General features: G+C 48.8%; 1 protein-coding gene and 1 pseudogene across 3 annotated transcripts; both read left to right on the forward strand.

Annotated features, from left to right (window-relative positions):
* Positions 1–1741: 1741 nt before the first annotated feature.
* Positions 1742–8242, forward strand: LOC102947148 (annotated as a pseudogene).
* Positions 8243–8538: 296 nt separating this feature from the next.
* On the forward strand, positions 8539–13567 carry LOC102946916 (zona pellucida sperm-binding protein 3-like). 3 transcript variants are annotated; one of them, XM_043523285.1, is made up of 9 exons: positions 8539–9410; positions 11076–11248; positions 11330–11433; positions 11849–12026; positions 12125–12245; positions 12336–12427; positions 12921–13066; positions 13192–13299; positions 13376–13567. In XM_043523285.1, exons 1-9 carry the CDS (start codon positions 9003–9005, stop codon positions 13462–13464), a joined length of 1419 nt encoding a protein of 472 aa, XP_043379220.1. In that variant the 5' UTR covers positions 8539–9002; the 3' UTR covers positions 13465–13567. The 3 variants fall into 3 exon arrangements, with proteins under 3 accessions (XP_043379220.1, XP_043379221.1, XP_027678158.1); XM_043523286.1 differs by having other exon boundaries at positions 11079–11248; XM_027822357.3 differs by having other exon boundaries at positions 8550–9410; positions 11130–11248.
* Positions 13568–13790: the final 223 nt, after the last annotated feature.

The raw sequence follows: 13790 nt of genomic DNA on the forward strand, positions 1-13790 counted from the left end.
GTGCTTCCGCCGACGTGCACGGGCTGAAGTTGTGGAAAAGCAGCATCACTTGCCCCATAACCTCAGCCGTGCAGAACACAATGCCATCCACAGCTTTCATGCATACCACACCACACGATTCATTGTCTACAGCCAAGCTCTACAATACAACCACATTTGTTCCAACCCCTCAGACAGAGACAAACACCTACAAGATCCCTATCAAGCGTTCTTACAACTACAATACCCACCTGCGGAAGTGAAGAAACAGATTGACAGAGCCAGAAGAGTACCCAGAAGTTACCTACTACAGGACAGGCCCAACAAAGAAAATAACAGAACGCCACAAGCCATCACCTTCAGCCCCCAGCTAAAACCTCTCCAACACATCATCAAGGATCTACAACCTATCCTGAAGGACGACCCATCACTCTCACAGATCTTGGAAGACAGGACAGTCCTTGCTTACAGACAGCCCCCCAACCTGAAGCAAATACTCACCAGCAACCACACACCACACAACAGAACCGCTAACCCCGGAACATCCTTGCAACAAAGTCCGTTGCCAACTGTGTCCACATATCTATTCAGGGGACACGATCATAGGGCCTAATCACATCAGCCACACTATCAGAGGCTCGTTCACCTGCACATCTTCCAATGTGATATATGCCATCATGTGCCAGCAATGCCTCTCTGCCATGTACATTGGTCAAACTGGACAGTCTCTATGTGAAGGAATAAATGGACACAAATCAGACGTCAAGAATTATAACATTCAAAAACCAGTCGGAGAACACTTCAATCTCTTTGGTCACTCCATTACAGACCTAAAAGTGGCAATTCTTCAACAAAAAAAACTTCAAAAACAGACTCCAACGAGAGACTGCTGAATTGGAATTAATTTGCAAACTGCATACAATTAACTTAGGCTTGAATAAAGTCTGGGAGTGGATGGGTCATTACACAAAGTAAAACTATTTCCCCATGTTTATTCCTCCCCCAACCCCCACACTGTTCCTCAGACGTTCTTGTCAACTGCTGGAAATGGCCCACCTTGATTATCACTACAAAAGGTCTCCCACCACCCCGCTCTCCTGCTGGTAATAGCTCACCTTACCTGATCACTCTCGTTACAGTGTGTATGGTAACACCCAGTGTTTCATGTTCTCTGTGTATATAAATCTCCCCACTGTATTTTCCACTGAATGCATCCGATGAAGTGAGCTGTAGCTCACGAAAGCTTATGCTCAAATAAATTTGTTAGTCTCTAAGGTGCCACAAGTCCTCCTTTTTTTTTGTGGATACAGACGAACACGGCTGCTACTCTGAAACAATTTTAGGGATTTTCTTAATGCCCCCAAACATTGGAATCCCATTTTTACCAAATAATCTGTTTTATTTTTAGAAAGTAAGTTTCTAGCCCTCTTGGCTACACAGAAAAATATGGAAATGTGGATCCTAAAGTCTCATAAATGAAAAGCCAAATAAGAAAAATGCTGCCATTATTCCTTTTTCTAAATCTCATGATTTTAAGCCAATTACTAGATTTTTGGAGGCCTGACTCATGATTTTTGAATGTCTGGAGTTGGCGAAACTGGAATCGAAACTGGAAGGTTCAGGGCAGTGGTTGTGATTGGGCCCCGGCTGCCTGCAGTCTAGGGAAGGCTATTAATTACCTGGGCAGTGGGGAGCTGGCCTTAGGTTAGGGGATAAAGGGCCCCAGAGCAGCAGTTTCCCTCCAGGCTGGGTTTGCTGCAGGATGGATGGATTGATCGGGCACAGTCTGGGCTTTCCTCTCCTGTGCTTGGCAGTCGGTGGGGTGGCCTGTTACAATTCCTGGGATTTCTCTAAGAATGACTCAGCCATCTGGAGAACCACCCCTGAGCCCCCTCGCAGAGAAGCCCATGTGCCCTGTCTTGGCCAGACCTACCCCTGGGCTCGGGTTGATGCGTTCCAGCTCAGGGCTGTGTCCCTGCTGCAGCTTGTCATGGTGCAGTATGAGGAGGCTCAGATGGTGATCACTGTATGCAGGGATCTGTTTGGGATGGGGCGACTGATCAAAGCTGCTAACCTGAGCCTTGGCCTGGCCACCTGCTGGTACATGTCTCTTAATGCTGCAGAGAACATGGTGACCTTTGCAGCTGGGCTCCATGAATGTGGCAGCACCTTGCAGGTAAGGCTGTTTCATACAAGCTATGAGATCACAGTGAGTCAGATGAGGGGCTCTGTCCTATCTGACCCCAATACTGCCCCCTCAATGGGTTTGACTAACACTGCATTGGCCTTATGGTGCCTCCATTAACCATCTGGTGTCCCTGTATCTATGGGGTTGACTTTGCAGCCTTGGCTGTCTATGCGTTTCTTGTAGAAGAGAGAAGCTCTGCTTAGAAACAATCCCCTTCTGAGGGGGTGTACCTGGAGTTGCTGCTTACCTTGTATGGAGGGAGGTGGCTGCAGAGACAAATGGCCTACCTCTATTTTGGATGGTAGGGTCTGGACTGAAGGGCACTCCAATGCTGTGCTATGTATCTTGATTCAAGTCTTGACACAAGCTCTTTCTGTCTTGAGAATGGCACCACCACTTGGAAGGGCTGTGTCTTGTCTTTCCCCCTTGGAGGCTTAGCTGCAGTTTCTGGGTGGTCGTTTCCTGTCTGAGTTTAGTGGCCCATATGCTGCACCACAAAACAAGCAGGAGGTCAGTGGTGTTGGGCTGTGTCTCCATAAGAATGCAGTAAGAAATGGCACTAGAATGAGAACTCTTCCCTTACCTGCATGCAGACAAGAAATCTCAGCTAGTCCTGGATGGAGAGTGACAACTCCTGCGGTTTTGAAATGTCACCATCTTTCCGCATTGACACTAACCTTTGATTGTTGCTGTGAAATTGAATTGTCAGATGGAAAAGGCCAGACTTTGATTAATTTGTCAAGCCCCTCTCGGACCTCTGGTATCTTTCTTCTCAAAATCACTGTGCCTCTGCAAAATGCATAGGCTTTGAAACTGTGCATGTTTTGTTAATGATACTTCCTAGAAATTTTCTGACCAGAAATGTGAACACCTCTTCCCCCTCCCCCCCCGGCCCCTGGCTACTTCTACAGTCACCTCTCAATCCCACCCAGCCTGCAGCAACAGCACTGATGGCTTGCACAGAAGAACTAGTGCTCAGGAGCAATATGGAAACAAGCTTGTTAGTAGAGTTTCTCTTTTCCTCCCCACTCTCTATCTCTTTCTGCAGGCTGGTCTCACTGAGTGTCAGGCTACCTGTGTATTGGTCACTCTTCTATCCTAAATAATCACCCTGTGATACGAGCTCTTCCTCCTATGTCCCCCTTGGCTCTCACTAAAGAATCGTTGGAATCTTAGCACTGTCCAAAGCCTTGAACTTCTAATTTCATATGAATCAGCCCATTGAACCTTGGCAGTCTTGTTTTCATGTAATAACGCCAGTGTCTGCCTCTCTCCAGACCCCAAACTCCCGGGTCTACAGCACAAGCCTGTCCTACAACCCCACCCCTGCCAGCAACCCAGGGATCCTGAGAACCAGTCCAGCTGTGCTCCCTATTGGATGTCACTATCCCAGGTTGTTAGGGGGCTTATACCTTCACCCACTTACTTTCCTGGTCCTTCTCGCATGAACCAAGAGCAACAATACCCGAAGTCCAAAGGTGCAAACCATTCAATGTTTATTGGGGTGAACTTCCAGAAAGCATGATTCCAGTTTCCTTCCTTAGTGTCCCCCTTCCCAGCTCTGACACCACAGAGCCTTACACCTGTGTCCCTGCTCCCATTCCTGCCCTTAGCCAAACATGATTCCAATTTCCCCACCCCCATTCCCTGTTTCCATTCCCCCCTCCCCCCACTTCCTGGAGTCATGCTTTGGATGCACCAATGATTGCCAAGTGAGCCTTGTGCCTGTGGGGGAGTGTCTGTCACACAGCCCTCTCCTTCTCCCTCGGGGCTGTCAGTGGAGAGTGGTGAAGGGACACATCCCAAGTTCCCACGTTTGGGTAGTCTGACTGCAGTGTAGCTCCTCAGGCAGCTGAGGCACTCAGCAAGGTTCCCCTTATGTGTCAGGGCAGTAATTCCAGCTTGTGTCAACCAGCTCCTCTCCACAGATCCATGTGGGTGCTGGACTGTACGCTGCAAGAGGAGCTAAGCTTCCACCTACCCAACACCTAATCCTGATAACTAAATGAGAGCAGGGGGCATAAGGACTCCAGAGGGGCTACATACGCTGCCTGTGGTGCTCATGGACAGCTTGCCTTGCCGATGACTGGAACACTGAGACACCATCCAAAGGATTCCAGCTGGGGGAGGTGATGCATATCCAAGCCAATGTCAGCACTGGGAACCATGTGGCTTTGAGGCTCTTTGTGGACAGCTGTGCGGCCACCCTGAGCCCAGACAGGGACTCCTCTCCCAGATATGCAGTCATTGACTTCAATGGGTAAGAATCATAGAATCATAGAATCATAGAATATCAGGGTTGGAAGGGACCCCAGAAGGTCATCTAGCCCAACCCCCTGCTCGAAGCAGGACCAATTCCCAGTTAAATCATCCCAGCCAGGGCTTTGCCAAGCCTGACCTTAAAAACCTCTAAGGAAGGAGATTCTACCACCTCCCTAGGTAACGCATTCCAGTGTTTCACCACCCTCTTAGTGAAAAAGTTTTTCCTAATATCCAATCTAAACCTCCCCCATTGCAACTTGAGACCATTACTCCTCGTTCTGTCATCTGCTACCATTGAGAACAGTCTAGAGCCATCCTCTTTGGAACCCCCTTTCAGGTAGTTGAAAGCAGCTATCAAATCCCCCCTCATTCTTCTCTTCTGCAGACTAAACAAGAGCTGAGGATATTCTTCTAGAGGATATTTACTGATGTCACTGATAAGGAATTACTCTTGCTGGGCATCTTGCTAGGCATCTTAGTGACCCTTGACTCTTGTGTCTAGCTGCCTGGTGGATAGGAGATCAGCTGACACCCCCTCAGCCTTCGTATCCCCCAGGTCCAGACAGGACCTACTGCAGTTCATGGTGGATGTGTTCAGGTTTGCAGGAGATGCAAGCAATTTGGTGAGATGCCTTCCCCCACTCTCTGTCAACACCTAATAGGGCTGTTAAGACTCTGTCCCCTCGAATGACTCTATTCCTACTTCCCCTCCAGATCTATATTGTTAGAGAGCTTATTCCTTCACTCTCCCACTTCCCTGGTCCTTCTCGCATGAACAGAGAGCAACAATATCCGAAGTCCAAAGGTGCAAACAATTCAATGTTTATAGGGGTGAACTTCCAGCAAGCTTAAATCCAAGTTCCTTTTTCCTTATTTTCAAATCCCAACTTACTTTCTGTTTGCCCCTAATTTATATAGTAATATTCTTAGCTATACCTTAACCAATCATTCTACTGAAATTTACCAAACCAATCCTAACATATTGTAACATGATTAGCTAACCAGTTGTATCCCACCACCTTAATTAGTTTACACCCAGCAAAATTAATTATACAGCAGACAGAAACAATCACAGAACCAGACAGAGACCATGCAAATAAACAATAGCAAAGTGGGAACTATAATGACAAAACAACACAGAAGTGAGGATTTCACAACTACATCTATAAAGACATAAGGGTTTCCCAGCTGTGTCTATGGATAAGTGAGTTCTTACCAGACCGAAAACTATCAAACTAAATTTCCTTTTACATTTTCTAGGCTCTTCCCTTTCTCTGGAGGTGATAGATTGGATCACCTTCCTAACAGCCCCGTATTGACTAGTTTGGAATGTGAGGTGGTGACCGTTCGCTTCCCAGCTTATGGCTGCCTCTGCTGCTTAGCCAAAGGCATTGGCCTAAGAACAGGGCCTCAGACTGTCACAGTGAGAGAAGGCCCTTACACAGATTCTTTCTTGTGTACCTCTATTACTAGCTAAATGATAAACATATACCTAAATTATAGGCCTTTACAGGCAGGCCTGAATATCTATATCCTAACATATATTACCTGTCATCTGAAAGTCACTGCAGCTGAGCAAGCCCCAGATCCCTGGAACAAGACTTGTTCCTTCAACAAAGCAGGCAACATGTGAGTCGCTGGAGTTCAACCTTTGGCTGGTCTTAATCTGTTCCCCTTCCAGATGTTGCAAAATTCAATTCTCTTGTATGCTCTCTATCTTAGAAATTGGCTGAGAAGTACTTGGATATGGGAGGGTTTAAAACTGACCAGACAAATGGGCAATGCTCGAGACAATATAGTTTCTGATAGTGACAACTTAAAACATGTATTCATGTGGAGAAGACTAGTAGGAAAAAGCTAATAAAGCATTGAAGAGCTGCACAGTAACTTGCTACAGTAAATAACTATCTTTTCTTTGTTACAGCTGGCTTCCAGTGGAAGGCACAGAGACATCTGCCGCTGCTGTGAGACTGGGAACCGTGTCTGCTGGATGGAGGACAGTCTGGCAGAGTGAACCTTCTGGACAGATGTGCCCCCCAGACATGGTAGGTTCTCTGTACAATGCCTGCATTGTATTGTTTAGTGCATGGGATGGACACCCCTATTCCAGCAGAGTTGCGTCAGTTCTGATCCTTGGATCATCATCCCACTTTGGAACTGGTGCATCTAAATTGTTACTAATGGGTTGTGGGGTGTGTGGCTGTGGCGGGGGATTTTCAGCCCCTTTCAATACAGGTAATTCTCTGACAGAAGCAGAGGCTGATGTTGCTGTTGGATCCTTGTTCATCCTTAATGCAGCTGAAGGCTCAAGGTTTCAAACAGAGACAGCAAAGATGACACTACAGGGTATGGATGCTGCTGGGTGGGAAGCTGATTGTTCTAGTTCTAACTATCCACCCATGGTCTCCGCCCTCAGGTACATGAGAAGAGTCTGCAATTACACTGTGATGGGCTGTTGTAGCTCTGGCTGTAGTTCTGTCCCTTGCTGCCCTGCTAACCTTGACCATATGCAGGAAGTAGAAGAACTCCACTGCCTGGTCTGTGTATGATGTGCAAATCTGTACAATAAAGAGTAAAGCCAGCTTAACTGGGGTCTGTGGCTGGATTGTCTGGGCAAAAATTGGAGGGAGGAAAATGTTTGTGACTTAATAGGAGCTGGAGAAGGATCAAAAGGGTCCTGAACGCTGACTTATCACTCAGTGCAACATTCCTTGCTCTGGGGGGATGGGGAGAGACAGATCCAGTGCCTGTCATTAGGAGGAGTGAGGGAGAGACCTTCAACAGCCTCCTTGGAATGTTGACACTCTTGCAATGCTCATGGCCCAGCAGCCATGTGCTACTCTGCCTCATTCTCCAGGAAACCATGCCAGACTGTCCCTGCTCCAGTCCCTGCCTACTAACCATACACCTGCTACACAGAAGTTAGAGGCAAATGAGATGACTGAGGTTGGGGAGGGTTTTTCCTGCCTGGGGCAGCACAATGGTCAAGCGCCTGGTTGCTACTGGCAAACAGTCTGTGAAACCTTCCTGGGGGCGGGGGGTGGAGGCAGGCAATGCACCTGAGTCTGTCTCTTTCTGCCCAAATGGAGGCCTAGATGCTCTTCCCTCGCTCCCACCCCTCTTGATTTGCTTGGGAAGGGAATACAGCAAACTTCCATCCTCTCTAAACATATGCCTTGCTGTCTTTTTATGGGGCAGGCATGTATGCTACAGCCCCTTCCATCTGCTCCAGTCAGGGGTCAAGCTCCTTCTCTTACCTCTTAAGACTCTCTCTATTTTGTAATCCTCAGGTGCTCTCGGTCCTTCATAAATGGATCCTGAATAGTGGGGACAGTGGCTTGCCAGGTCTCACCCCAACAGACTGGGAGGGTAGAGATAACAGCTGGTCTTGTATCACTATACTTTGGATGCAGTGCTTGCTGAATGCCCCTTGAAGACATCTCTCTCCTGGACTTCAGGCAGTACAGGCCAACAAGGAATACAATAACACCTACAACTCTCCCTAGCACTTATTCCACAGTTGCTCTAGCAGTGAGTTGCAAAAGTGGAGTTGCCTCAGCCACATAAGCCAGATTCTGATTAAATAGAGGAAAGAAGCCATAAGGTGGGGAAGGAAAAAGGGCATGAGGGATGGGGTGACATCAGGAACCCCAAGTCTCATAGTTCAGGTGTTGGTGGTGATTGCCAGGAGATCCCTCTCTTGGGCCTATTTAGTCAGTGACAGGCTGGGTCACTACAAAAAATAATTTTTCCCTCTGATATTCACCCCTTCTTGTCAACTGTTGGAAATGGGCCACCTCCACCCTAACTGAATTGACCTCGTTAGCACTGACCCCCCCACTCAGTAAGGCAACTCCCATCTTTTCATGTGCTGTGTATTTATACCTGCGTACTGTATTTTCCACTCCATGCATCTGATGAAATGGGTTATAGTCCACAAAAGTTTATGCCCAAATATATTTGTTAGTCTCTAAGGTGCCACAAGGACTCCTCATTGTTTTTGCTGATACAGACTAACATGGCTACCCCTCTGAAATCTAGGCAGGATGCCTCTCAGGATCAGGAAGGCCCAGGGGTGTGGTGGTGGGTCCCAGGATATGGGGGTGGGGGCTGCCATGGTGGTGAAGCTCACTCCTTCCATTCCATCCTGCTCCCAGGGTGCACCCGGCTCCCACTGCTGGAACCCTTCAGCTTGTCATATCAGGCCATGACTTCACCAGGAGCCTTGAACATTCCTTATCACTGTTCTTTTCACCCAAACAATTCAGTGTGCACCAGCCTATTGTCTCCAACTTCCAATGCCATCTATAAACAATTGTGTGTAACAGGCAGCGTGGGACTTTTGTTACCTTGGACAGTTTAGAGAACAGGCCTCTGATGGCCAGTTGGGTCTGATTCTCACTGTTTTCCCTGCCCCAGGGTCAGGGCAGTGGCTGTGATTGGGCCCTGGTGGCCTGAAGTCTAGGGGAGGGTGTTAATTATCTGGGCAGCTGGGAGCTGGCTTTAGTTCAGGTTATAAAGGGCCCCAGAGTAGCAGTTTCCCTCCAGGCTGGGTTTGCTGCAGGCAGGCAGAATGGGATACAGCCTGGGCTTTGCCCTCCTGTGCTGGGCAGTCAGTGGGGTGACCTGTTTCAATCCCTGGGATTTCTCTAGGAGTGACTCAGCCATCTGGAGACCCACCCTGAGGGCTGAGCCCCCTCGCAGACAAGCCCATGTGCCCTCTCTTGCCCAGCTCTACCCTTGGTCTTGGGTTGATGCTTCCCAGCTCAGGGCTGTGTCCCCGCTGCAGCCTGTCACGGTGCAGTGTGAGGAGGCTCAGATGGTGATCACTGTGCACAGGGATCTGTTTGGGACAGGGCAACTGATCAAAGCTGCTGACCTGAGCCTTGGCTCGGCTGCCTGCCAATACACGTCCCTTAATGCTGCAGAGAACACAGTGACCTTTGCAGCTGGGCTCCATGAATGTGGCAGCATCTTGCAGGTAAGCATCCCTCAGAAGCTGGAAACCCCCTCTTGCCATGTTGCGGTGGGGGAGGTGTCAAGAGCGTCCACTCCTCTGCTTTGTATGTATAATTCTACATCCAGTGTTCTAGACATATGTGAAGTGTTCTGTGCAGTGCCTGAAAGAACTGATGGCTCTGTGCTTGTGACCTGATGGCTGTGGGTGGTGTGCAGCTGTGGGTGTCTCAGAGCCTGGCTATAAGTCCTATCTGAGAACATATGGGAACATAGCTTGTACAGAAGCATGGTAAGCTGTTCTTTTGTGCTCTCCAAAATATGGGAGGAAAGGCTGGGGGGAGGGAATCCTTCTAGAGAGAAGATGACAAAAACCCTCAGTTTTGACTGTGTAAGTGATGGCTGGAGAAACATCCAAGCCTGTCTTCAGCCTATGGGTTCAACCAGTGGCTCTTGGTTCTGCCACACTGGGGGTGGGGGTGGGGATGGACCATTTGTTAGCAATAGGGAAGGGCAGAGTGGCTGTGACATTCTGGGTCCTGTTTATGACCCTGTTGGAAGGGGGTTATGACTCCTGGGCTGAGAGCCCCCTGGGTTACACCTGGGGTCCCTGTGTCCCAGGAGCTTACCTGGCTTGAAAGGCTGAAGTCTAGAGACTAAACTCATCCTAGTTTGAGTATAGCTACTGCTCCCTTCCCATCCCTTGACTCTCTCTGGAGTTCCCCTCCTCCCCACGGCTGGAATGGTTTGCAGCGATTGGTTGGTACCAAATCTCTCATTGGTCTGCTTCCTGGTCTCCTTGTTGCTAGCATGGGCCTCGCACAAAGATAACATGCAAAGTCATTAACCATTCCCAATCTGGAAGGCAGAGTGGTGCTGGAATGGGATTCTGGCCTACTGGGTGATGTTGGGCAAGTCACTTCCCCTGCTCAGTGCCTCAGTTTCCCTACTTGTACACCGGGGCTAAGTTACTTCCTTTGTAAAGTGCTTTGAGATCTCTGATGAGAAGATATAGGTAAGAGGTTGTGATTGTTCCAGTTAGGAATAAAACCCCCCTTCAGAAATGCAAAATCTCTGGTGGGATGCAAATTCTAGTTCTCGCATAGCTCTGCTGGGACCATTTGCAATTTGAGCCATTGGTTAGTTACATCAGCTATGATTTTTGTTTCTGCTCTCTCATTGAGAGCCTTAATATACTATAGTTACTAATGACTTACTGCTGGGGCAAAATTCATCCCCATGCATGAGTAAAGCCCTCAAAATAGGGTGTATCTAGTGCATGGGCCTTGCATTGGCTCAGTTCACCTCTAACAAATAACGAAGCTTAAAATTTACTGTTCTCTCAAGTCTTAGCAGCACAAAGAGACTCAAATGTCCGGGGCAGCAATCACTAAGGCTTGTAAAGGGGGGTCAGAACTTGCTGTAGGACTCAAACATGCCCTTTACCCTACCTTCCTTTCTGTCTCTGCCAATGTGTGACAGAGTCTAAGCTAGCATCAATGTATGTCCAAGAAGCCCCCGCAGTGTGAAGTCTAGCAGCTTAGATGCCTTCTAAATTCCCCTTCAGTTGCCTCTCGACTTGACCCTTCACTTCCTAATACCTGCCTCATGTGCAAAATATTAAACATGTATCTGAGCAGGTTGGAAACATGGGGATATTGTGAACACTTTTCATTAAACTTCTCTAAAGCAGAGGGGAAATGCCAATCTTACTGTGAGTCTTTCAACACCTGCCTCTTCCCAGATGACCCCGAACTCTCTAGTCTACAGCACAAGCCTGTTCTACAACCCTACCCCTGCCAGCAACCCAGTGATCCAGAGAACCAGTCCGGCTGTGATTCCTGTTGAGTGTCACTATCCCAGGTGAGGTGAGACTCTAATCCTGTCCTTGCACTTAGTGGCCATTCTGGGGTCTGTCTTAACCACTGGGCCTATCTCTCCCAGGAAGGACAATGTGAGCAGCAGAGCCATCAAGCCAACGTGGGTCCCCTTCAGCTCTACCCTGTCTGCAGAGGAGAGGCTGGATTTCTCCCTGCGCCTGATGAATGGTAGGTGGGAGGTCCTGTCACCCTCTCATCAGACATGCCAATATCTGTTACATTGGACCCACTCTCTAGCTTCAAAGGGGTTGGGAGCTTTCCTGAAGCACTAGGACCCAGTACAAAGCTGGGCAGCTCTCGGCACTAGCCACTGACCCCATACTGCAGGAAGGAGACTTGGATGGCAGAGCCAGAATAATCCACAGACCGTGCAGCGTTTCCCAGCCAGCTTCTCTCGTCCCTGCGGGGATATCCCACTAGCTTGCATTCCCACCTGCAGCTCTTATCTGCCTGTCTTCCATCTAGACACTCTTCATCTCCTCCTCCAAAGGCAGCAATTCTTCTCCATGCCAGCCCAGGAGCTAGGGGTCTATAGGGAACCATACCATCTGCCTGTGGTGCTCATGGTGAACTTGCCTTGCAGATGACTGGAGCGCTGAGAGACCCTCCAATGGATTCCAGCTCGGGGAGGTCATGCATATCCAAGCTGATGTCAGCACTGGGAACCATGTGGCTCTGAGGCTCTTTGTGGACAGCTGTGTGGCCACCCTGAGCCCAGACAGGGACTCCTCTCCCCAGTATGCTGTCATTGACTTCAATGGGTAAGAGCTGGGGCCTTCTTCTAGAGGATATTTACTGCTGTAGCTGGAGAGGATCTATACATGGTTAGCACCTTATTGACTATGACTCTTGTGTCTAGCTGCCTGGTGGATGGGAGATCAGATGACACCACCTCAGCCTTTGTATCCCCCAGGCCCAGGCAGGACACACTACAGTTCATAGTGGATGTGTTCAGGTTCGCAGGAGATGCCAGCAACTTGGTGAGATTCTTCCTCCCTCTAAACTCAGACTAAACAGATGTTGGTGTCCCCTTGTGTGCTCCTAACCCTGCTATTCCCCTTCCCCTCCAGATCTATATCACCTGCCATCTGAAAGTCACTGCAGCTGAGCAAGCCCCAGATGCCTTGAACAAGGCTTGCTCCTTCAACAAAGCAGACAACATGTGAGTAGCTGGAGCACAAAACATGAGCATGTGATGAGACAGTGGAGATCTGACCTACTGCATGGCTTGGATTAAGAGGCAGGTCTCGTGCTTACTCTTTGAATATAGGATATTGTTTGGTCCAGGGACTGTTGGACTGCGGCCCCTGGGGTGAAGGATGCTGCTTGTTCACTAAGGATATGACTCTGATGTAGGTCAGGTGTGACATCAGTCACTGGAATTACACATCTGACACACAACATGCTCTGAGGAACTGGGTAGCTGCTCCCAGGATCAAGCTTATTTTTGTGGGGTGGCTGCAGAAGGGGCCTCCTCTATGCAGGATTTGCATTGAAAACCTTCACCCTAAGCTCCCTTCAGTGCCAGTTTTTCTGTATTAACTTAATTCAGGAAGCCATGGTGGGGAATCCTGTCTACAGCAGTTACTTGGCCTGTGGCCTGGCGGAAAAATAAACAGGTCTAACTATAGGTAATTGCATTCCTTCTATTCCAGCTGGTCTCCAGTGGAAGGCACCAGACAGATCTGCAGCTGCTGTGAGACTGGGAACTGTGGGCTGGTTGGAGGACAGTCCAGGAGAGTGAACCCTCTGGACAGATGGTCAGGGAGGCGCTTCCAGAGAGATGTGCCCCCCAGGCATGGTAAGGTCTCTAATGTGTATATACTTCAAACTGAGATGTTCAGCTCTGGCTCTTCCAATGGGGCTCCATCCCAAATCCAGTGTCTAAGGTGTTACTGGTGAGTTTCTCTTCCATTCTCCATCCAGGTGGCTCCTGGGGGAGAGAAGATCAGGCTGATGTTGTGGTTGGACCATTGTTCATCCTTAATCAAAGCTCTAAGGGTCCCTTAGAACACCAGGTGGAAGCACCACAGGGTAAGGCATCTGCAAGCTGTGACATGGCTGAAATGCCCATTGTTTCAGTTCTAATGGCCTTATTGTCTCTCCACAGGTGCTGCAGAGGAGCAGGTCACAAACTTGGGCCTGGTTTCCATGGCAGCAGCCATAGCTCTGGCCTGGTTTCCATGGCTGTGGCTGTAGCTCTAGCCTTTCTCGTCTTAATTGTTCTCCTAGGCAAAAAAAGTGACTGTTTGCTTCCTTGGCTTTACTCTTGTGACTTCTCTAATAAAACATGACAATGGGATCCTGTGCTAATGCTGAATTCCTACTGGTTGCTCTGTAGGTGGGAGGAGAATGAGCTCTGCTGTGGATTGGGCTCTGGTGGGGGAAGGCATGCTTCTCTTCTGATGAAGCTACCCCTGAGAGGGAAAAGTGGTGTGAACAGGTAATGGAGATGGGTAATGCCTGGCCATCAGGATAGGGAGAGCTGCAAATGACTCTAACTCTATAATGGAGACTTTTTTTTT

The sequence above is a fragment of the Chelonia mydas genome, chromosome 10 (genome assembly GCF_015237465.2).
Source record: "Chelonia mydas isolate rCheMyd1 chromosome 10, rCheMyd1.pri.v2, whole genome shotgun sequence".
Classification (NCBI taxonomy): domain Eukaryota; kingdom Metazoa; phylum Chordata; order Testudines; family Cheloniidae; genus Chelonia; species Chelonia mydas.